Genomic DNA, 22,515 nt, shown 5'->3' on the forward strand with positions numbered 1-22,515 from the left:
AAGGTGGCCTCTTTTTTAAAAAGAATGTACATTGTTTAAGCCCAGTTTCAGTGTCTTTCACTTCTCAATATGGCTTTTTATCTTCTGTTATGACATATTCATTTGAGCATCTTCACTGCTGTTTTGATTGCCATATAAAATGAAATTGCATACTTTTTCCAGGTATCTAGTGTTATATATAGTAGGTGTGCTAATCAGTAGTATAATTCTACCCTAAGAAAATAAGGTCATGAGCAGAAAATATGTCATGAGCAAAACCTAGCCAAAATTAAGCAACATTTATAGCTTTATTTGGAGACTGACTACATGATGAATTATTCTTTAATGATCAGTGGGAAGGCAAATATTTAATGATAGCTGGACTGTGCTCCATATTGTCTTTCTCTCTCTCTCTTTACATTGCTATTAATCTATCATATATTCTTATAGTTTGCAATTAAATAATAATAATTGGAATTATTTAAAATAAAGTAAAGCAATATCTGGCAGGGGACCAGTTTGAATAAATTATTTAACAAAGAGGTATTTTTCCTCTATGTTTTATTCTGTTTAGTCATAACTTAAAATATTCTTCATTGTATGTATATGTATATATCATATATATGTATATATCATATATATACCAGTGTTTCTAGTTTAACCATAGTTTCTAGATGGGGAAAAATTCTTTTAGGGTGATGTAGAATCTTGAACTCTTTGCTCTTTTATTTATTCTTGCAGTAAAATTTCACATCTATATCACTGTATCTACCTGACTGAAGCTTTCCTATGTGATACCCACTGACCATTTCAATTCATTTTAGGGAATTCATGACTTTTGTTTTTAAAAAAAACCATTGGGAGGGGACTTTAAACAAACCAATTAAACATGATTACTTATCACACTGTTTAAAGTCAACTGTTTTCTCAAAACAGAATCTTAATGGTATTTTTTGTTGTTCTGTTTTTTGTTCTTTTTTTGTTAGCAACCCAACTACTGGAGCTTTAAGGTCAGTACTTCCAATTTTTCCCCTCCATGCTTTTATTTTAAACAAATGCATGCGCTTACCCACCTTTTCTCTGTATTTTATGTGTGTGTAGGCAGGTATGTCCATGAGGGACTGGGCAATTGAATACTCAGCTTCCTTAGCCTTTTTTCTTGCACCACATTTCTTATTTTTAATAGGCAGCTCCTAATTCCCCAAACATGTTTGTCTAGTCCTGTTATTGGGCAGAGCTAGCTGGCTGCTTTAGGCAGTTATTTTTAGGTGAAAGACAGCAAACTAGGTGTGTGTTTATGCATGTTTACATGCATACATGTACAAACACACAAAGATGCATGCATATATAGATACATACAAAGACACACATTCATATGCAAACATACACACCTGCTCTGCCAGGAAATGGTTTGAGTAAAATATTCTGCTCCAAATCAATAAACTTGATCCACCTTGGCTGTTAATGTACACCTTGACATTTGTTGTATTACTTATATTTGCTCCCAATTTTGTAAGCATTAAGTGTCTTGGAACCTGTTTCACCATCTGCAAGTGCAGAACTGCAGCTGTGGGAGCTAAGAGAATTGGATATTACAAATAGATGTAAAACTTCCCCAACTGTTTACAAATGATTACAGCCCTGGAAGATGGCCATGTGGAGTATTGGGATAGCAGGATAGACAGAAGAACACAAGAAGTTGTTTTATTCAGTTTAGTCAAGCGGGCATGGGAAAGATGCAGCTTTCCAGATGTCATTAAGCTCCAACTCCTTCTGTTCCATCCAGCATGACCAATGATGAGGGATAACAAAAGTTTCAGTCTAGTAATATTAGTACAGCTACACATGGCTGATCCCTGATTTATATTTGTTTATTTTATCCAGCAAGGACTCTGTAAATATTGCACGCAAAGGACTGTGACTTCATTTGCTCCCAATTCTTTTAAAAGCACACAATTTTATCAATGATGTTATGGCTCATTGCTAGAAGAGTCAGTAGAGTAATGAAACCATGGAGGAAGAGAATAAATGGGAATGGATTTATTGCATTTATGGGAAAGAAACACAGAATGGTGCATGATCCAAATGACTGGGTTCAATGGCTGCACTCACGTAAAATACATAGTGGAACTGTAATAACTAATGTATTGATAAATGCCTATGGATATCTTCTGGTTTCAAAATAGTGAACAATGGGTTTGACAGTTTTGGTCTAAATATTAAATGTTAAGTCTGCAAGAGTGTTGCAGCTGATCCACTCAATACTTTACACAAGTGAAAGTTCAACTGAGAACACCAACATATCACAAGTTTTGGTAGTATGAGATTTCTATCATTTTAAAGAAGAAAATGTAAAATTAATTGTCATTAAATTTTAGATTCTTGCAGATATATATTGTATGTATTCATATCAGATGGACTTGAAGGACACCATATTGCTCACCCATAACAAAAGATTTGATAACCACACACAGGTTTTCCAAAGGATGGAAATGCTCATTATTCTAGATGCAAAACAACCCCAAAATTCTTTATTGAAGGGAAAGTGAATTTCATTTCAAAACAGTTCTACATGATTTTTTTCCTTCTATACACCAGTTATAATATACGATTCTTGCCCCAGCTGCTTTAAACATGGGTAACAATTGGGCTTTGCATAATCGCATATTCAAAACCATGTTTATATTTTTAAATCAAATTTGGAAACCACTCTTTTCCCTTACAGTGGGACATCTTGCAAGCAAGCTACAGTATCAGAATGCATGCAACATTTTAAACCAGAACAAAAAAAAACCCTACTTTTTTACTTTTGCTAAATGCAGAATATCACTCTAAGCCTGTGAGACAGAAGAGAAAAATGTGGACTTCTAGAAGAATAAGAATTATTCCTCAAGTAAACCACAATGCCCACACTCCCAGCTTTTGGTTTTTTGAAAAAAGATCAAGCTTGTAACACTTCTAGAATCTGAGGTATAAATATCTTATTGTCACAAACTATTTTAAGACCTTTTCTTGATTTCCAGTGGATGAATGAACATTCTCAGCAATGACTCACATACTGCACACACGGTTTGGAAAAGGAAATTCCTCTCTTCCGAGTTAGAAAAATTTGTTACTTTACTTTTTTTTTTTAAAAAAAGCAGAAATCTAGGCATTTACTAATAGTATTATTGGGTATACCACATATATCCAAGAACTAAAGGCAGGAGCAGAGCTAGGAATTTGTCATATTTTAAACTTATGCCTTGCCTCTATTTAAAATAGAGGATTTTTTTAACATTAGAAAAATATCCTGCCTAGATGCATATATACTGTATTATTTGCCATTGCAAGTTGTAAAAAAAAAAAAAAAGCAAGAACTGGAGAAACTGTGGCTCAGGTCACACAAAACGCTAGACTAGATTAAAATTGAGTTGTAGTGGTTCTGATCCATTGTATTGTAAAAACCAAGATACTGTCATAGTGTGTATGAATTATGTCGTCATATTAAGCCTTAACAGTATTCATATGGTTGGACATAACATGATATGGCATTATAGATGCAGTGCTTTGTTAATTCAGATTTGACAGATTGAGTTTTATCTGAACCAAACCTACAATTCATATCAATTCTGCATGATGTGGTTATTCCCATTTTGGGGTAAATAGAGTAGTGGGTCTATATGTTGGATTTTTCTTTTGCAGAAATACCAAGGTTATGGGCAGATTTAATGGAGATTGTAATGGAGAAGGAACATGGTGGCTCAATGGCTAAGATGCTGAGCTTGTCAATCAGAAAGGTTCAAATCCCTAGCACCGCATAACGGAGTGAGCTCCTGTTACTTGTCCCAGCTTCTGCCAACCTAGCAGTTCAAAAGCATGTAAAATTTCAAAAGCATGTAAAAATTCTAATTTCAAGATGGCTGCGCACATGGATGCTGCAGCTAACCATTCCTTCTTTCAGTGTATGGTGTGTATGATTCTGTGTGTGTTTTGGATCCTTTCCTTGACTGAATCCTGTGGGGCAAGGAGCATCTATAGTCGGCAAACCTTGTTACAAATTGGACTGAAATGTGAAAAGGCTATTACGGATGATTGTATATATTGTCAAAACATACCGAAGGAGGCAGCTAGGCCCCTGGGGGAGCCATGGATCACTATCCCTATAGGAAGGAGGAAGAGGCAGAGAAAGAAGAACAGGAAGAGGAAGAGAGGATGCCATGCTGGGGTTTTCTTTAGGCTGAGTAAGTTTCCACACAAGCCTTCAATTCTAAGTATATTTCTTACCAATGCAAGATTTCTCACTAACAAAACGGGTGAATTAAGACTACAGATTGCAAAGACTAAATTTATCAAGAACTGCTGTGTTTTGCTAATCACAGGAACTTGGCTTCATTCACTCATTCCAGATGCAGCTGTTGAACTGGAAGGCTACGTAGCTCACTGGCAGGACAGGAGTAGAGATTCTGACAAGATCAAGGGGAGTTTTAAGCCTTTATGTGAACAAAAGCTGGTGTATCAATACAAAGACTGTAGACAGCCACTGCTCCATGGATCTGGAGTATATGACACTTAAATGTAGACCCATATATCTTCCATGGGAATTCAGTGTGGTTTTGATTACTGCAGTCTATATCCCACCTGATGCCAATACTACCATAGCTTTGGGATTCTTGTATAACGTTGTTAGTAATCAGCAGAATAAGTATCCTGATGCTGTGCATATCATAGCGGGGGACTTTAATCAAGCTGATATAAAAGAAGTGCTCCCTAAATTCTATCAGCATGTTAAGTGTGCTACTAGAGGAACAAACATATTGGACAAAGTACTGTATATACCAACATCAAACATGGCTACAAGGTTATACAATTATCACATTTGGGACAATCAGACCATATGTCACTGCTTTTAGCACCAGCTTACATCCTTCTTAGGAGACAAGCTCTGCCTATAATAAAGACAGTGAAATCTTGGCCAGAAGATGCTTCCCAACAACTTCAGGATTGTTTTGAGAACACAAATTGGGACATTTTTTACCACCCTGATCTAGAGGTGCACACTGCAACTGTTCTGTGCTATATCAAACACTGCACAGATACTATCACTGTGGATAAACATATTAGGATCTATCCCAAACATAAACCCTGGATGACCAAGGAAGTCCAGTGCCTCTTGCATGACAGGACCAAGGCCTTTAGGTCCGGTGATGGGGCAAGATACAGTGTTGCCAGAGCTAATCTGAAGAAAGTTATTCGGAAGGCCAAGACTGATTATAAGAGGAAGATTGAGGATAATTTTTTATAGCAATAACATGAAGCAGGTGTGGCAAGGGATTCAACAAATTACAAACCATCAACCGACAATGTCATCCCTGCTTAGGGGGATGCTTCATTGGCAGAGGAACTGAATCATTTCTTTGCTCACTTTGAAGTGGAGACATCAGAGACAGATAAAACACAACTACCAGCCAATTGTAGCCCCCACCTCATTGTGGAGGAACAGGAGGTGAGGAGCATTCTGAGGGCTGTGGACCCTAGAAAGGCTGCTGGTCCTGACGGTATCTCTGGCCGAGTGCTTAAAGACTGTGCTGATCAGTTGGCTGGAGTCTTTACCAGGATCTTCAATCGGTCTTTATCCCAGTCCACTATTCCATCTTGTTTGAAGGCTTCCACCATTGTTCCGTTGCCAAAGAAGTTCCCTATCAATAACCTCAATGATTACAGACCAGTGGAACCCACTCCTATCATCATGAAGTGCTTTGAGAAATTGGTCTGCCGGCACATCATTTCTGGTCTTCCGCATACATTTGATAAACACCAGTTTGCATACAGAAAAAATAGATCTACAGAGGACGTTATAGCCATCACTTTTCACACTTCTCTGACTCATCTAGAACAGCGGGAGGGCTATGTGAGGATGCTTTTTGTGGATTTTAGTTCTGCGTTTAACACAATTCTTCCACATAGACTAGTGTCTAAATTTCTGGACCTTGGGCTTTCTAATTCAATCTGCCTTTGGATTATGGATTTCCTGTCTGGCCGCTCACAGAGAGTCAGATTAGGTAATCATACCTCTTCAGCCCTTATTCTTAATACTGGTATACCACAGGATTGCGTGATTACTCTTTATGTGCATGACTGCATTCCCACTCATGTTAGTAATACTATTGCTAAATTTGCAGATGATACAACAGGGGTGGGACTTATCTCCGGGGGGGATGAGTCTGCCTACCAAGATGAGGTGGACCGGTTGCTTTCGTGGTGTGGAGACAACAACTTGGTCCTCAACACCAATAAGACCAAGGAGCTTATAGTGGATTATAGAAGGAACAGATCAGATATCCAGCCCTTACTTATCAATGGAGACCAAGTGGAGCAAGTGGCCAGTTTAAGTTTCTGGGTGTTACCCTAAAAGAGGACCTGACCTGGGGTGCCCACATTGCAGCAGAAAGGCCCAGCAGAGATTATACTACCCGAAGCTTCTCAGAAAACAACAACTGAATGAGAAACTGCTGGTGACCTTCTACTGCTGCACCCTAGAGAGCATTTTAACATACTGCACCTCTGTATGGTTTGCCAATTGCACAGTGGCAGATAGGAAAGCACTCCAGAGGGTTAATGTCATTGCCCAGAAGATCATTGGTTGCCCTCTCCCCTCTTTGGAAGACCTTTATAACTGCCTTAAGAAAGTTCAAAACATTCTCAAAGATCCATCTCATCCTGGGAACCCTTATTTTGAACTATTACCATCTGGCAGATGGTACAGAATAATAAAAACAAGGACAAATAGGCTGAAAAACAGCTTCTATCCCAGGGCAGTAGCTCTTTTGAATTCTGCTGTACAGTGCAGTGTTGGTGTGGTGTCGGGGGTTTCCAGTTCAATGTGTGAAGGATGAAGGATGTGTGTTTGTGTTTATTTTCATGGTCATGGTCATGATGTGTACTGAAGATGGTGTTTGATTTCATGTACGAGGTGCAATGACAATAAAGTAAACTAAACTAAAAATGCAAGTAGAAAAATAGGGACTACTTTGGTGGGAAGGTAACAGCATTCCATGCGCCTTTGGCATTTAGTCATGCTGGCCACATGACCACAAGGCATCTTCAGGCAGCACTGCCTCTTTGGCTTTGTAACGGAGATGAGCACCGCCCCCTAGAGCCAGAAACAACTAGCATGTATGTGCAAGGGGAACCTTTACCTTTAGCTTTAGATTGTAATGATCATGCAACTGGTTGAGGAATGGAGAGCGGTCTAGTCCTTGTATACACCAAAATTTCTACATTAAGTAAAATTATGAATTTTCCTTTATCTTGCTTTCTGCATGAGATCTGACCCACTCTCATTAGTGAAGATCATGACATATGGAAATGAGTCTTTTTTTTCCCCCACTTCCCTTTTTTTCCCCCATACTGTGGCAGCCCCCTATGGAAGATACCCAAGTCTTTTGCATATTACCTGCAGCCTAAGAATGCACAAAGACCGTAAACAATTTGAAGAAAATCGCATATTTATTAAATCTGTCTTTCTTTCTCCCCACAAATAGCACTCAAGACAATTGTCAATAATAAAAATAAAGATAACAAAATTATAATCCAAGCAAAACACAGCAATTAAAGCAAATAAAAGTAAATGAATAAAAAAGTAAAATAATAAAAATAAAGTAACAAGAAATGGATAAAAGAGAAGAGAGGACAGGAGAAGATATTGCAGTGGGGACGGCTATGGCAGGAGACAAGGGGCAGGCTACTCTCAGGCAAGGCAGCATCAGTGTTTAAGACCACTGTCTGTCTGACCTCCTCTATTCAGTTCCATTACCAAGTTTTCAGAGTTTTAGTCTCTCTGAATTCTGATTCTGCTGTTGAATGCCAGATCAGTATGTAATATATTTTTTTTTGTCATCCACAATTTGATCATGGATGAAAATCAGGGGTAGGATTCTACCAGTTCACACCTATTCTCTAGAACCAGTTGTTAACATTCTAAGTAGTTCGGAGAACTGGTTGTTAGAAGAAATTTCTGGCCAAATCCTGTAAGGAAGGCAGGAAGGAAACATTCTGGTATTGCTTACAGAAACTGCCTCTCCATTAACCCTTATTACATTCTTGGCAGGACTAGACTTCCTGTCTCAGGAAGTTCTCTGAAGTTTTTTTCCCCTCCTTTGCTGGTACTTTGCTTGTGTGGAGTGACCATTCAAAGTTACAATGGCACTGAAAAAAGTGACTTATGACCATTTTTTCACTTACGATTGTTGCAGCATCCGCACAGTCATGAGAGGCCAGGCTGGGAGATGTGTGCCTCGATATGAGTGCTATTGAGTTGGCCACACCCAGCCAATAACATGACCACCAAGCCACGTCCACCCAGTCACATGACCATCAACTAAGCCACGCCCACAGAACCGGTTGTTAAAAAATTTGAATCCCACCCCGATGAAAATGCTGACCTGGCCTGTATCACTGAAATTTGATTGTGTACTGAGGGGTGAAGTCTGAAATATACATCAGGTTTCAGGTGTGGCATTGACTATGACTCCTGGGCAAGGTGGCTGTTGTCTTTTGTGAGTCTCCAGTAGTCACTAGAGGCCCTGACATGGACATCACCAAGTATAAGACCCTATTTGTAAGGTTGGGCCGATGGAGATTGTTTCCTCCTTGTAGGACAGCAGCATCCCTCTTCATGCTATTGGACTCTTGTCTATACTGGCAGTGGAATTTTCCAGGCTTTTTCTGGGATGCTGAGTTATGTGATAGTTTATGGCTATCATGGCAGTCATGAATCTGGCTGAACTTATTCATGGCCCTACTCTCAAAATGGGGTGGGGGGGGTGTCAAACATTAGATCTGCTGTTAATCTCCAGGCAGTATTATAGAGATCTGGATTTGGGGGGCATTAACATTAGTCCCTTCTCATGAACAGACCACTCTCTCTTGGCCTTGAAGTTCTCCACATTCGCAACACACCACTGGGTGTTGGAGCCTATTTGATTGGCCTGTCCCAAGCACTGATGGACCAGTGTGGTTTCAGAAGGAGCTTGGTATTTTTCCTGAAACTCTGTTACATGGTTCAGCAGAGGCTTTTGTTGCAGATGTTGTAGATCATGGGCGGAATCACTACTATGTGGACACTTTTTTGTAATGTGGAACCTTTAGTGAGCCCCATTGTTTACCAAGAGACTCAGAAAAATGAAGCGACATAAGAGATGCTAATCTGAATCTTTAATTTTTTTAAAACACAAGAAGTAGATTAAAATCCACCCAGGCTACTTAATATATCCTTTCCTATCACTTGCTACCTTATAAAACTTTTAACTAGGTATACTAAAGACTGGGTCCTGTCCCTTTTACTTGAAAAGCATGAGTTTTGCTACTTGGCTCAAAGCTAAGATTCTCAGTTTATGCTGAATTCTGATATAAATGCTGAATCACATAATTAACACTCTTCTCAGTATTGGCAGCTTGCTTTTCAGACCTGATTTGTAATGACTATTCTAGGAAAAGGTATATGCTTTCAACTAGAAATAAATATCAGCTGGGAGAAAATAAATACCAGTCTCTTTTTTGTGTGGTATCAAAGCTACAACACTGCATGAAAGGCTACATTCTCACTGAGAATTCAGATGGGCAAAACTGTGACTATATAACAACCTGTCAAATTGCAAGTGAGATCTCACTTTTTATAATTTTATACAATAATTCATTCAAAAGACTGCCTGCATGTGAATAACAGTCTGTTCTAAGAGAAGGGTTACAGCCTGGTCTTTTCCCTGATATGTTCAGAGATTTCATTTCAGTTTTAAAAATATACATTTTTAATATGGAAAATATTTTGTTATGTTAATTGCATATGCAATCTGGAGCAAGACTCATTTCCAGGATTTTTTTCTAGGTGATGAAAGAAAAAAACATGGTTTTTGGTGAGATAGATCTGATAGATCTGACCAGGAAGCAGACTCCTCAATATGATTAAAACTGCACTTTATTGAGATTTGTAATAGTAACAGAAACTTGCAAACCTTATATTTTCCCTTCCTTCCCTTGTAGAGTCCAGGCAATCAGAGACGAGCTAGTCTGGTCCTCTTCCTAATGCTTTCTTTGTTTTCTGGGCTCAACACATGGCAGCAAGCTGATCTACTTTGTAAAGCAAACACTTTGGGGCAGGTTTGGTTACTCTCAGATTTAGAGTACTGTCAAAAGCCAATGTTGGTCATTGACTTACACATATAAGGATAGACAAGTCAAAGCTTTGTTTTCACTTTGCTTTTTGTAGAAGAAATTGTATACTTTATATTTACATTCAAACAATACAAGACATTGGAATTCAAGAAATTATGTCTTGTGTATGATGAATTCTATGAAATTCAAAGCTTCTGATACTGCTCTAATAAATACTTTGGACTTAAACCACTCTTGTTGCTATGGGTTCCACATAATGTGACAAGTAGCCTGAAATGAACCTCTTCGGTCTCCATCACCATGACACATATCCTTTTAAATACATACACTCCACCCCATCCTATAACAATAAGTTCCATAACTAATAGTATGCTGTATGAAAGATTGCAATTTTTTCTCTTGTCTTAAGTCTACTTCCAATGAGTTTCATTGGAGAACTTTGAGTCAGAGGGCCCTTGGAGAGGGTGAAGGAGAAGGTGTTCTTCAACTCTAACATAAATATTTGTAGCTCTGTCTGTACTTTTTAAATTGATTTCAGAAGGGAGATACAAGTAATATTTTGTGTAGACAAATATTCATGACAAAATATTGCTAAGTTTTATTGCTATGGATGGTTTGTCTGCCCTTATTGCACATTTAAGAAATGATCAAGAATAGAGTGGAGATCCTAATCCAAATTAGTGTATTCTGGATTAACATACATCAAGCTGATGCCACTCAAGTGCATTTGAATATATATATTTATCATGCCTGGCCACTCTTATTACTGCCATGGTGGTGAAAAAGGAATTATGGTCCAACATATGTAGAAAGTAGCAGGTTATAGACAATGTTTACCTATATCCATTCTTAAAGCTATACATCTGAAGCTTGCCATTTTCAAAGATTACAAAAAGTCATGGACAAATGCTTCCCGGTATAGACAGCAAAAGTAAAAATGATAGTTACAAATGTGTATGTTAAGATTGGTTCTTCACCAATACCTTCACAAAGTGCAAAGAGAAGAGATGGAGCTTTATATAGTATGGTTACACTGTGCGTAATGTAGTGAACTGAGCTTGTAAACAGTGACTGAATTTGAACAACACATGAAGCTTTATTAATTTTAATTTGGCTATTTTTTGCATGTTATAAAAAAACCAATTTACTATTTTATGGTTCTACATATTGTGTGAACACAGAAAATGGTTTAATTTAGTATCCAAGTTAAATGCGCCTTCTGAGTCTAATCGGTTATATGAACGTTGCATGTTCTCTTTTCTGTTCCTACAGTCTCCAGAATCACATTTTAAAATTATTTTTCTTCCATGGGAAGGATTCCATGGTCCAAACTAATCTTCACAAGCAGAAAGTCCTTCTAAAAAACCTTAGTCTGCAAGAAATTGTAGTGGTTTGGTATAGCATGAGCTGGATCTGTCCATCAGTGTTTCAATGCTGAATTCCCTTTTCCTTTCTTGTTCTCATTTTATCCCATTTATCACCCAAAGAAAATTTGTCTTTCTTTCAACTTGCTCTCTCTCACCCTCAACCTTCATCCATACTTATCAGAGGAACTTCTGTTCCCTCTTTCCCATTGCAAGTTGCATCATCTATCATCCAAATGCATTTTGGTACTTAAATGGTCCTTTCGTAACCTAGCAACTGCAGCTCCAGCAACTAGAGGAAGGAAGCTGGTTTCCACTTTGCTTGCTAAAACTTTTTTTTCAAGATTTCTTCCCCATTTGTACACATCATTTTCCAAGCATTTTTTTCAGCCTATGTAGCCTATAGATAATCTTTAACTTGCAATGATTAATTTTAATTAAACGAGATTCATGTCTCACTTCCAAATCACACACTGTAGACCTCTTTTCATAATCTCTAAAATTCACTTGCAGTCTATGGTTATCTTACTGATGACTGATAATAATCCTCTACACTTCTTTATTTTTATTTTTCTGAAACTGAGTTCTTACGATACAATTGTAGGACAATGTCGTAGTGGAAAATTGAATGTTAAAGTGATGAGATAAACACATTCTGCCCATGTTTAGAGGAACATTGCTTTATCATCTGTGGGTTTTGTTCATTTCAGCAAGTCCCATATCAGACAGCTTCCCAATGGATACGTTGTCCTGTGTTCAATACTAGAAAGGTGATTCTCCCCCAACTTAATTCAGAGCAGCATCTAGGTCAAGAGCGATTGCTGTCCAGGAGGACCTTTGTTTTAACTTACAGATACTGGTTATTTATTTGAAAACTTAGGAATTTTGGGGACTGGCACTGCATGCATCAGAGATGTCTGTTCCAATGAATCAGACAAATATCAAGGAGGATTAATGCCTATAATCTTCTGTCCAAATTCAACCGAACCCTGAAAGCCAGACCAGCTGGCTCTCTAAATGACATCTGGGCTATTGTTGCAGTTATTGCTAAGGAATTTGCCCTGGTAATAATTAAATTTTGCAAGTCACACTTTGCATATTTGGCAACCGAAGTTTGATATGAGTCAGTTTTCATAGAATAGAATAGAATAGAATAGAATAGAATAGAATAGAATAGAATAGAATAGAATAGAATAGAATAGAATAGAATAGAATAGAATACTTTATTGGCCAAGTGTGACTGGACACACAAGACATTTGTCTTGGTATAAATACTCTCAGTATACATAAAGAAAAGGTACGTTTGTTAAGAATCAAGAATCATAACGTACAACACTTAATGATAGTTATAGGGTACAATCAACAATCAAATAATACTAGGAAACAGTCAAATGGGAGGGGATGGATGATAAGGATTGGTGAGAAGATTAACAATAATAGTGGTGTACATAGTGGTTTGTAAATAGTTGAACAGTGTTGAGGGAATTATTTGTTTAGCAGAGTGATGGCTTATGGGGAAAAACTGTTCTTGTGTCTAGTTGTTCTGGTGTGCAGTGCTCTATAGCGTCGTTTTGAGGGAAGGAGTTGAAACAGTTTATGTCCAGGATGTGAGGGGTCTGTAAATATTTTCACAGCCCTCTTTTGGATTCGTGCAGTATATAGGTCCTCAATTGAAGGCAAGTGGGTAGTAATTGTTTTTTCTGCAGTCCTAGTTATCCTCTGAAGCCTGTGTCTGTCCTGTTGGGTTGCAGAACCAACCCAGACAGTTATAGAGGTGCAGATGATAGACTCAATAATTCCTCTGTAGAACTGTATCAGCAGCTCCTTGGGCAGTTTGAGGTTTCTGAGTTGGCACAGAAAGAACATTCTTTGTTATGCTTTTTTGATGATGTTTTTGATGTTAGGTGTCCATTTTAGGTCATGTGATATAGTAGAACCTAGAAATTTGAATGTCTCTACTGTTGATACTGTGTTGTCTAGTATTGTAAGAGGTGGTAGTATAGGAGGGTTTCTTCTAAAGTCTACCACCATTTCTACAGTTTTGAGTGTGTTCAGTTCCAGATTGTTCCGGTTACACCACAAGGCAAATTGTATAACCTCCTGTCTGTCTGCAGATTCATTGTTGTCTCGAATGAAACTAATCACTGTTGTGTCATCAGCAAACTTCAGTATTTTAACAGATGGATCGTTTGAGATGCAGTCATTGGTATATTGGGAAAAGAGAAAAAGAAGAATTCATCCCTAGAAAACTATAGTACTATAGTTCAGTTTTCAAGTTATGGGGGAAAGGTGGTATAGAATGTGAAAAAAAAAACATTCTTAGTATCTATTGTGCACCTTAAATCTTGGGAAAGAGAGTTCATGTCAGAGGATGCAGTGTCTATATGTTTTTCTTATTTGCAGTGTTTTCCTCCAGTACACTGGGTTCTTTTATTTAATGTTTGGGCTATTTTCTTTGAATGCAATGTTTTTGGGATATTCATCAGCTTCTAAAAGGTGCTGTTTCTGCCCAAAATAGAAGAGGAAAATTACAAATAGATCGAAAGATAATAGAACTATTCCCTCTGTACTTTGACAGTTTTGACATCAGAGCCTATGAGACTGCTTTTTATCTTCCGTATGTGTTTAAACTGTAGAGACCATGTTGGCTGGGGAATTCCCTGTTGGGAAAAACACATCTTCTTGCTATAAAACCTTCCTCTGGGTGACATAATTTTTTCAGTGGAAGGATTGATTCCAATGGGTCCACGATATTTTTTGTCATCTTTTCATCTTTTCTGATGTTAAAATTAGAATTTTGATGCAGGAAGTACTGACTAAGATAATCCTTGGGCTATAGTTTCCATTGCTTAACCCTGCATTCATAAAGTGTGATGTCACATAATTGCATTACTTTGCAAAGGCAATCCTGGCTGCTGATGTAATCCCAGGACTACACAGGCTCTTAAGTAAGAAGAGGAAAGAGTCCCGGGCAAGCAGGCCAACATGTAAGAGTTTAGGACGAAAGCTATGGGCAGGTGGTAGGGGCCATAAGCAGGTGCTCTTAGATGTATGGCCACCATAGGGGACAGGCAAAAAGGTAACAAGAATAGGAACAATTTACAATTTCCTTCAAGTGTCCCCATTGACTTTGCTTATGGGAAGTCAGCAAATCTTACTCACATAACCCCAGCTCAATGCAGTGTCTTAATTGTGAAGCAGACCCTGAATGCTCCGATCATGATCGCTTTACCAGCCAGAATTCCAAGGACCAGTTATACATCCCAATCATTCAGTGCTGTTATAACTTTGAATGGTTGTTGAATGAGTAGTCATAACTTGAGGACTACCTGTAAAGACATTGCTGGTGTATGATTGGTTCCTTTCTCTCTGTTAAACCTTGAAGATGAAATTGTGTAATAACTTGTAGTCCTTAGATTCTTTTATGCAATTATAGCCTAGAAATACCTATGGCTTATTTATTTACCAAGTTCAAGAAATTGTCAAAGCCTTAAAAATTATTCTATTTCCACTGCTAAATGCTGAGCCTTTGTTTTAGTTGTCTTGGTTAAAAGCCGGTAATAAATAACTTTTATGTGGGTACCTTATTTATGAAGTACATTAACCCAACACTTCAGCTGGGGAAAAAATAACCTCACTTTTTAAAAAGAAGAAAAAGAAAAGCCAGCTAATAATGTCTATCCCAGCTCTTGTGGTAGGTGCAATATTTTTATTTATTTATTTGATTTGTCAATTGCTTACAAGATAATAGGTATAAGTATAAACATAGTTATGAATTTATGGAATGGATACATATAAGAAAAATAAAAGAAACAATAGGACAGGAACGGTATGCACGTTGGCGCACTTATGCACACCCCCTACAGACCTCTTAGGAAAGGGGTGAGGTCAATAGTAGACAGCCTAAGGTTAAAGTTTTTGGGGTTTGGGGAAGAAACCACAGAGTCAGGTAGAGTATTCCAGACATTGACCACTCTGTTGCTGAAGTTGTATTTCCTGCAATCAAGTTTGGTGCAGTTAACCTTGAGTTTGTATCTATTGTGTGCTCTTGTATTGTTATGGTTGAAGCTGAAGTATTCATTGACAGGTAGGACATTGCAATGTATGATTTTATATACTATACTTAGATTGGACCGAAGGTGGCGTAGTTCTAGATTTTCTAGGTCTAGAATTTTAAGTCTGGTGGCATAAGGTATTCTGCAACAAGTAGAGGAGTGGAGAACTCTTCTTGTGAAATATTTCTGGACTTTCTCAACTGTGTTAATATCAGATACGTAATGTGGGTTTCAGATTGATAAGCTATATTCGAGAATTGGTCTAGCAAATGTTTTGTATGCTCTAGTTAGTAGTGTAATATTACCAGAGAAAAAGCTACATAAGATTAGGTTAACAACTCTTAATGCCTTTTTTGGCTATGTAGTTACAGTGGGCTCTAGCACTTAGATCATTAGAGATGAGTATTCCAAGATCCTTGACAGAGTTTGGATCATCATCAAGGTCTTGACTATTCAGCTTGTATTTTATTTTCTGATTTTTTTTTGCCAATTTGTAAGACAGAGCATTTATTTGTTGAGATTTGACGTTGCCATTTGTTTGACCATTCTGATACATAGTCAAGATCTTTTTGAGGGGTAGCAGTATTGTCTGTGGTATTGAACAGCTTTACATCATCAGCGAAGAGAACGCAGTTGCTCTTAATATGATCACAGAGGTCATTTATGTAGAGTATGAAGCGATTTGGTCCTAGAACACTGCCTTGGGGGACACCACTGTTGACAAGTACAGAATTTGATAGGATGCTCCCAATTTTGACCATTTGTTGTCTGTTTGACAGGAATGCTTCTATCCAGTTATGCAGGTCTCCAGAGATACCACAGGATTTTAGTTTTAGGAGTAGTTTGTCGTGTACCACTGAATTAAAGGCTTTACAGACGTCTATGTAGATTGTGTCTATTGCTTTGCCCTGATCAAATTGTGTAGTCCATACGTTTTTGCAGTGTAAGGGTTGCAAATTACAGGATAGTTTTTTTCTGAAACCAAATTGTTTTTAGAGAGTAGATTGTTTGTCTCAAAGTGGAGGATAATGGATTGGTTAATAATTGATTCTATGACTTTACAGGTGACGCAGCATAAAGAGATTGGTCTGTAATTTTCAACTAGGCTGGGGTCTCCCTTTTTGAAGATGGGGATGACCGTGGCTTGTGGCCATAGTTTTGGCAAGGAGCTGGTCCTGAAAGATTTTTCAAAGATTATGCTTAGAGGTTCGGCTATGGCAGTGGATAGCTTTTTTAAGAAATACGTACATATTCCATCCGGTCCAATAGATAGAAATGGTTTTAGATTGCGTAGTGCTTTTTCAACATTGTATTCTGTAAAATCAATATGTATTAGATCACTGTAGTTGCCTGTGGTTCGACTAGGAAATACTGGGCATGATCCATTGCTGTTTACAAATACTGACTCAAAGAATGTGTTAAAGAGGTTGGCTTTTGTACATTTAATATTTAAATTTAATAAATGTAATATGTACATTCTGTGAAGAAATATTTCTTTCTGTCACTCATTTCATTGGGTGACCCTGTTGTCTGGTATTTTTTTAAAAAAGAATGTGAGGTGGAATGAAATGCACAAAATCTTCTTGCTTTGCTCTCTTTAAAAGTAAAGAGGTCCTTAGTCAGCCCTTAACTGTAGTCTGTGAAATAAAATGGAAAAAAAAACTGAAATGGGGCAATGTTACCTCTATGAAACTGAGTGTTTAATCTGGCCAAGAGTTTCTGCATAGGGAATCTTGGTTATCATTGCTCATTAGGACAGAATAGCAGAATTAATAGAATAACAGAGTTGGAAGAGATCTTGAAGTTCTTGTAGTCCAACACCCTGATCAGGCAGGAAACCCATTTCAGACAAATGGTTGTCCAATCTACAATTGACTACAGTCCTGCTTTCTCTTACCCAAAAATATGTTCTATTGAACTTAATCGAGTTTGTTTCTGAAGCAACATTCCAAAAATATTTATTATTATTGCATTTTTAAAATGTTGAATGATAATCAGTGTATTTTTTACCCCCTTTAATACATTTCCATATTTTCTTGGTAACCCATTATTATATTCAACAAACATTCATTTTTTGCACACTTGAATATCACCTCGCCTCCAGAGCTGGGGGTGTGCAGTCTACCTGCTAATCTGATTTTAACATTAATCCTGTTAATGTGAAGATTAGGATTAATTCAGGATTAATTGGGATAATCCTGACAAAATTGTTAGCATTTTAAACTTCCAGCAGATTAATTTTTTAGCCTAAGTGACATTTGGGTTTAAAAGAATATTGAAATTCTTTGATCAGGAAGGATATAAGTGAGTGAAAATAAAATTAGAAATAAGGTTAGGATTTTGAGGTCAAGAGTGGGAAGGGAAAATGTTTGACCAAAGGCAATGGATGCTGTTTTGGTGTTTAAGAGGATTCTTGTTGGATAAGCAATGTATAGATCTAGAGGTTATCTTTATCCAAGGACTCAGAAGAAATTCCTGAATGTTTGTTAGTATCCACACATTCCTTTAAGCATGTGGGTATCCTTGCAATGTAGATGCTTGTCTCTTTCTGCAAGAGAAAGTTTAGCCTATTTATTCAACTATCTGAAGGTCTCCTCATAGAGTACTGCAGTATGGATTGAGCCAATTTGATTATGACGAAGGTGTCCTATGCACGTTGAGTCCGAGAGAATGTGCAGAAAAGGAAAATCAAAACATCTTCCCACACATCAGCATGATATTTAGTCCATTGGGAACAATTTTTATAAAGATTGAAGTGAGAGGGAGCTGCAAATGACTATTTTCAGTGGATTATCAGTCAGATTTGTTTTCATTTCTACATTGTTATGTTCACTCTGCTGCCCAAGGCAGATGCTTCATTTTTCCTCCGGATAGGCCCATTCATGTGATCATTATAGAGAATGTTAGGCTGCAGAGAAAATAAGAGTCTGTAAATAAACCATTTGATGTTCCAAAATTTGAAACAAACTACCACTGTTTTCTTGCATTTCTTAGTAGACTTTCCTTTCTTGGTTCTGTGGCAGTCCTCACTTGTAGCAATTCCTCAAAATGCATTTTGAGGCCTTGAGTGCCCAACATTCACAGTTCACTTCCTAGATCAGGTTGCCTGCTGGGACACAGAAAGATAGCAGCTCGTTTACACTGAATCAAACCCGAAGCTTAATTAATATAATTGATTCCAACTGATGATACTTGACCGTGGTTTATGAGACATTGAGTATGGACCTGAAATTTGATACAGCACTAAAATTGTGCTGTACTTCTAAAACACCTACTCTAAGGATTAACTGGGACTGAAAGGAATAAATGTGAGCGTATGGCTTTCTAGCATACACAGATTATAATCTGGGGCGTCTTGGTTTTTTTTAATGAGATGGTAAAAGATTGAAAATGACAAGTTTTGTTTTTAGAATATTTTTCCAAAATTAGGGCATGAAGTCTGAGTTGTATAAACCCTCCTCCAAAAAAACTAGGGCAGGAGAAAAGCATATATCAGTTTATAAATATGGGATCAGGCACCATAAGGATGTCTGATTTGCCATTATAGTACATGGCAGATGGGCGTTTCAGAGACCAACTTTTCTGTGTCAGCACTGCTGGCTGCCAGCCAAAAAAGATGGCAAGCTGGATGCCTGCCACAATTGAGTGATATACAAACTCAGGCAGAACTTTTAGAAGGGTCCTTTTTACCCATATCTAACAGCAAGAACTTTAACATAGTCAAAGACTGGCACAGATTGAGACCAAGGATCCAATGAACACCAAGGATCCAATGAACAATGAATTCAAGAGAAAAGACAAAATACATGGTGAATCCAGAGTTCAAAGCACAGCAAACACGACTGAGCTGAGACTTGGAAATTTATTCCCACCATTTGCTGTCAAGGAGTCAAGTCAATAAATAAAACACCACTCACATTACTGAGCTATTCTTCTGCTGGCTTGTTTTTGGCCAACCTCTCTGACCTACAAAGCTGAGCCTTCTAATACTGGGTCTTTAAAGCACAGATGTGCTTGTATCAGGATTTTTGGACTTCAGAGTCTAACAGATTATCACTGTGGGCAGACAGGGAATCCTGGTGGTGTGCTGGATGTGCCTTAACCAGTCATTGGCTCATTGGCTTTAATGCTGCTAGAGTCACCTCCTCCAAGATCATCTCCTCCTCCTCTTCCTTTTCCTCTAGTAGGGCAGTAACTGCAAGAAAAAGTCCGAATGATTCTTTTCCAGGCATATCATAATTTCATCTTTCTAATACAGAAGGTAGCTATGTGAAGGATGGTGCATCTTGTGAGGGCAGAATTTCTAAGGGATCATGGCAAATATGTAGACACAATTTCATGTCTCTCTCTGTGGATATGATAATGGCATAAGTGTGTGCATAAGCCTTCATGTCCTTCATGTGTATAAAGCTGACTTCTGGCATTTGCAATAGTAGGAGAAAGCCCAGTGAAGAGCAAAATCAAAAACAATATTACAATATTGCTGCAATATTGTGGATGCTGACCTACTTGCTCTCCTATGATCACCTTCTAAACAGTCAGTTATTAGAGAAGGTATCACAAGTCTTTAATAGCCTCCCATCCCACAGAAAACAAAGATATTTCTCTTCTGCAGACTTTTATGTTTGACAGTTATATACATCTCATACATAGTGGAAATTCAATAATATTGGCTCCATGTATTATATTATTATATTATTAATAGCTTCCAAAGTAATCCATTCTCACTGCAAGTAATGATTCCCTTTGCATGTTCATGGCTGCTACTCTCTTTCTGATGTACGAGGTTGTAAATTGTCCAAGAATTAATCTGCGGAAATGATTTTACTTTTCTGGTTTTCATACTGTGCAAATACTACTTTCTACTTAGAGATCTTTCTCGTTGTGAAATCTGAAATATATTTCTGGGGCCGTCTTCTGAGTGAAAAATAGTGCTAGAAACTGCCAAAAAATGTAATAGTTGCTAGCATTAGTATTTGCTTTTATGAGGAAAATTCACTCAGAGAGGGAGATTCCATCATCTTTACCGGAAGAAGTGCATGTTTGAGACAAAAAGAGGTAACAAGATTTGGAGGATTACAAACATTTATTTGCCAATGTAATCATAGAGCAGAGCTTTTTAAAAGATAGAAATCAATAGCAGATAACAAGTGTGAGATGGGGTACGGTAAAGTTGGATGAACTGGGGTCCATATGTTTGGATATTCAGTTTCCTATCCATTCACCCACTTTCAAATTTATTGATTGATTGACCTACCACTAATGCTGGGGAAGATTTTATATTTTTACAATATTGCACTGTGTTGTTGTGCTGTTGTTATTTTTTTGAGGGATGGGTGCTTAGGGCACTATGCTTGAATAAGTATATTGTTTGAAATTACTCTGCTAAATATCTAGAAGCATTGTGTAGGTTTACAATATTTTCCTTTGCTTAGTTTTTAATTACACGTAAGGGAAGCTGCCTTATAGTCAGCAATAACCCAGATAGTTTGCTACATATATCTATGGTCCATAGAATCTTGGGGGAGAAAATCTATACTTTCTGACTATAGGCCCACTTTGCTGTTTTTATAGGAAGATTAATCTGATCAATGCCCCAAGTTCAAAGTTTTATTTCTTCATCAACTGACCACTTCACCACCTCTGCTATTGGGTGTACTGGAAGTCGGTCACTCCTATCTATGTAACCTAGGGACTTGGAAGATTGAATAATAAGTATCTGGCAGAACAGCATAAACTGCTTTCTTAGCTTATTTTACAACAGGTTGTTTTTTATCAATACTGAATGCATGTTTTCTATCAATGCTGAATGCAATTCTCTTAGCAAAAGTTGACAGAACTGGTTATTTAAGAGAGGATAAAATCTCTTATAGTAGCTGCTGAACATTTGTCAATGTCAATTTGTGCATGAGGTTGGCTTTATGAAGAACCACATCATTAGAAAGAAACCAAAAAGATCCACCTTGTGACCATCAGGCTTTGGGGGGGAAAAAAGATATATCTGTCAGATGCTGCATTAAAAGCCTCTTACCCACATGAGGTGAGATAGGTAGAGGTTTCTGGGCTAAAATACCACATTTATTATCATATTGGGATTTTTATGTTGGACTAGAGTTGGACTATTTTCTATGTATGAAATTCTTTATATCATATTCAATTTTGCAAGTGTCTACTGGTAACTGATCCTGCTTCTGGAATACTTTAAAGCTGTGTGAATACGCTAATATTTATTGTAAATTTTAATATACTGTTTTCTATAATGTTTTATAGAGGCTGGGTCAGATAGTGTGATAGGAGTATTGAAAAATATTTCTGTGAAAAAAATTAGCAGTCCTATTTGATAAAACATTAATTTACATCAGCAAATTTAATTTTAGTTACATGTAAATTAAAAGCATGTTATTTCAGAGAGATTTTTGTCCCCCTTTTGCTTCTAAAATTTTTCCCATTTAGTTGGCAAATGCTTCAAAATACCTCTTTGGATACAGACACATTTGTATCTGATTTTTAGCTCTGTGCATGGAAATCAGACAGTAATTTTGACTCAGTAAAACTGAAAGCATCTATTTATTTAACAAGTGCTTTGTTTCATCAACTGTGATGGTTCTTTGATTTTAAGCAACGATTTGCACAAAAGATTGGCAATGGAAAATTGAGAAAAACTTTAAGTAAATATTGAGCTGAAGAATCCAGTCTCCTAGGCCTTTGTTGTGGAGCGGCAGAATAACCTGAGGCAAACACGGAGCGAACTTCAGCTTTTACTTTATTGTAGCAATAAAGGGTTGCCGCGACTGCCGCGCTAACAAGGTAGCTAGCCAGCAGACAACAGCTGATGCCGTTTGACAGCTCCCTTTTATAGCCGGCTGTCAAACGGCATCAGCCAATAGGAACGGTCCATGTTCCCCGCTGGAAACACGGACCGGAGTGAAGACTTCAGCTCAGTCTTTTCCGAACGCCACACTCCT

At 37.6% G+C, this 22,515-nt stretch overlaps 1 protein-coding gene across 5 annotated transcripts in view; it reads left to right on the forward strand.

Annotated features, from left to right (window-relative positions):
• The window catches only part of SRCIN1 (SRC kinase signaling inhibitor 1), a 263,536-nt gene that overhangs the window by 162,093 nt on the left and 78,928 nt on the right, over positions 1–22,515 (forward strand). For 3 of the 5 annotated variants that reach the window (XM_026669536.2, XM_087947869.1, XM_087947870.1), the window contains one exon: positions 966–989. The exons of the other annotated variants lie outside the window; for them this stretch is intronic. In XM_026669536.2, coding sequence (XP_026525321.2) covers positions 966–989 — 24 coding nt within the window. The remainder of the gene's footprint in view (positions 1–965; positions 990–22,515) is intronic. 5 annotated transcript variants of the gene reach the window in all.

The sequence above is a fragment of the Notechis scutatus genome, chromosome Z (genome assembly GCF_049901735.1).
Source record: "Notechis scutatus isolate UNSWTSFEM ecotype Mainland chromosome Z, rNotScu1.2, whole genome shotgun sequence".
NCBI classification, from domain to species: Eukaryota; Metazoa; Chordata; class Lepidosauria; order Squamata; family Elapidae; genus Notechis; species Notechis scutatus.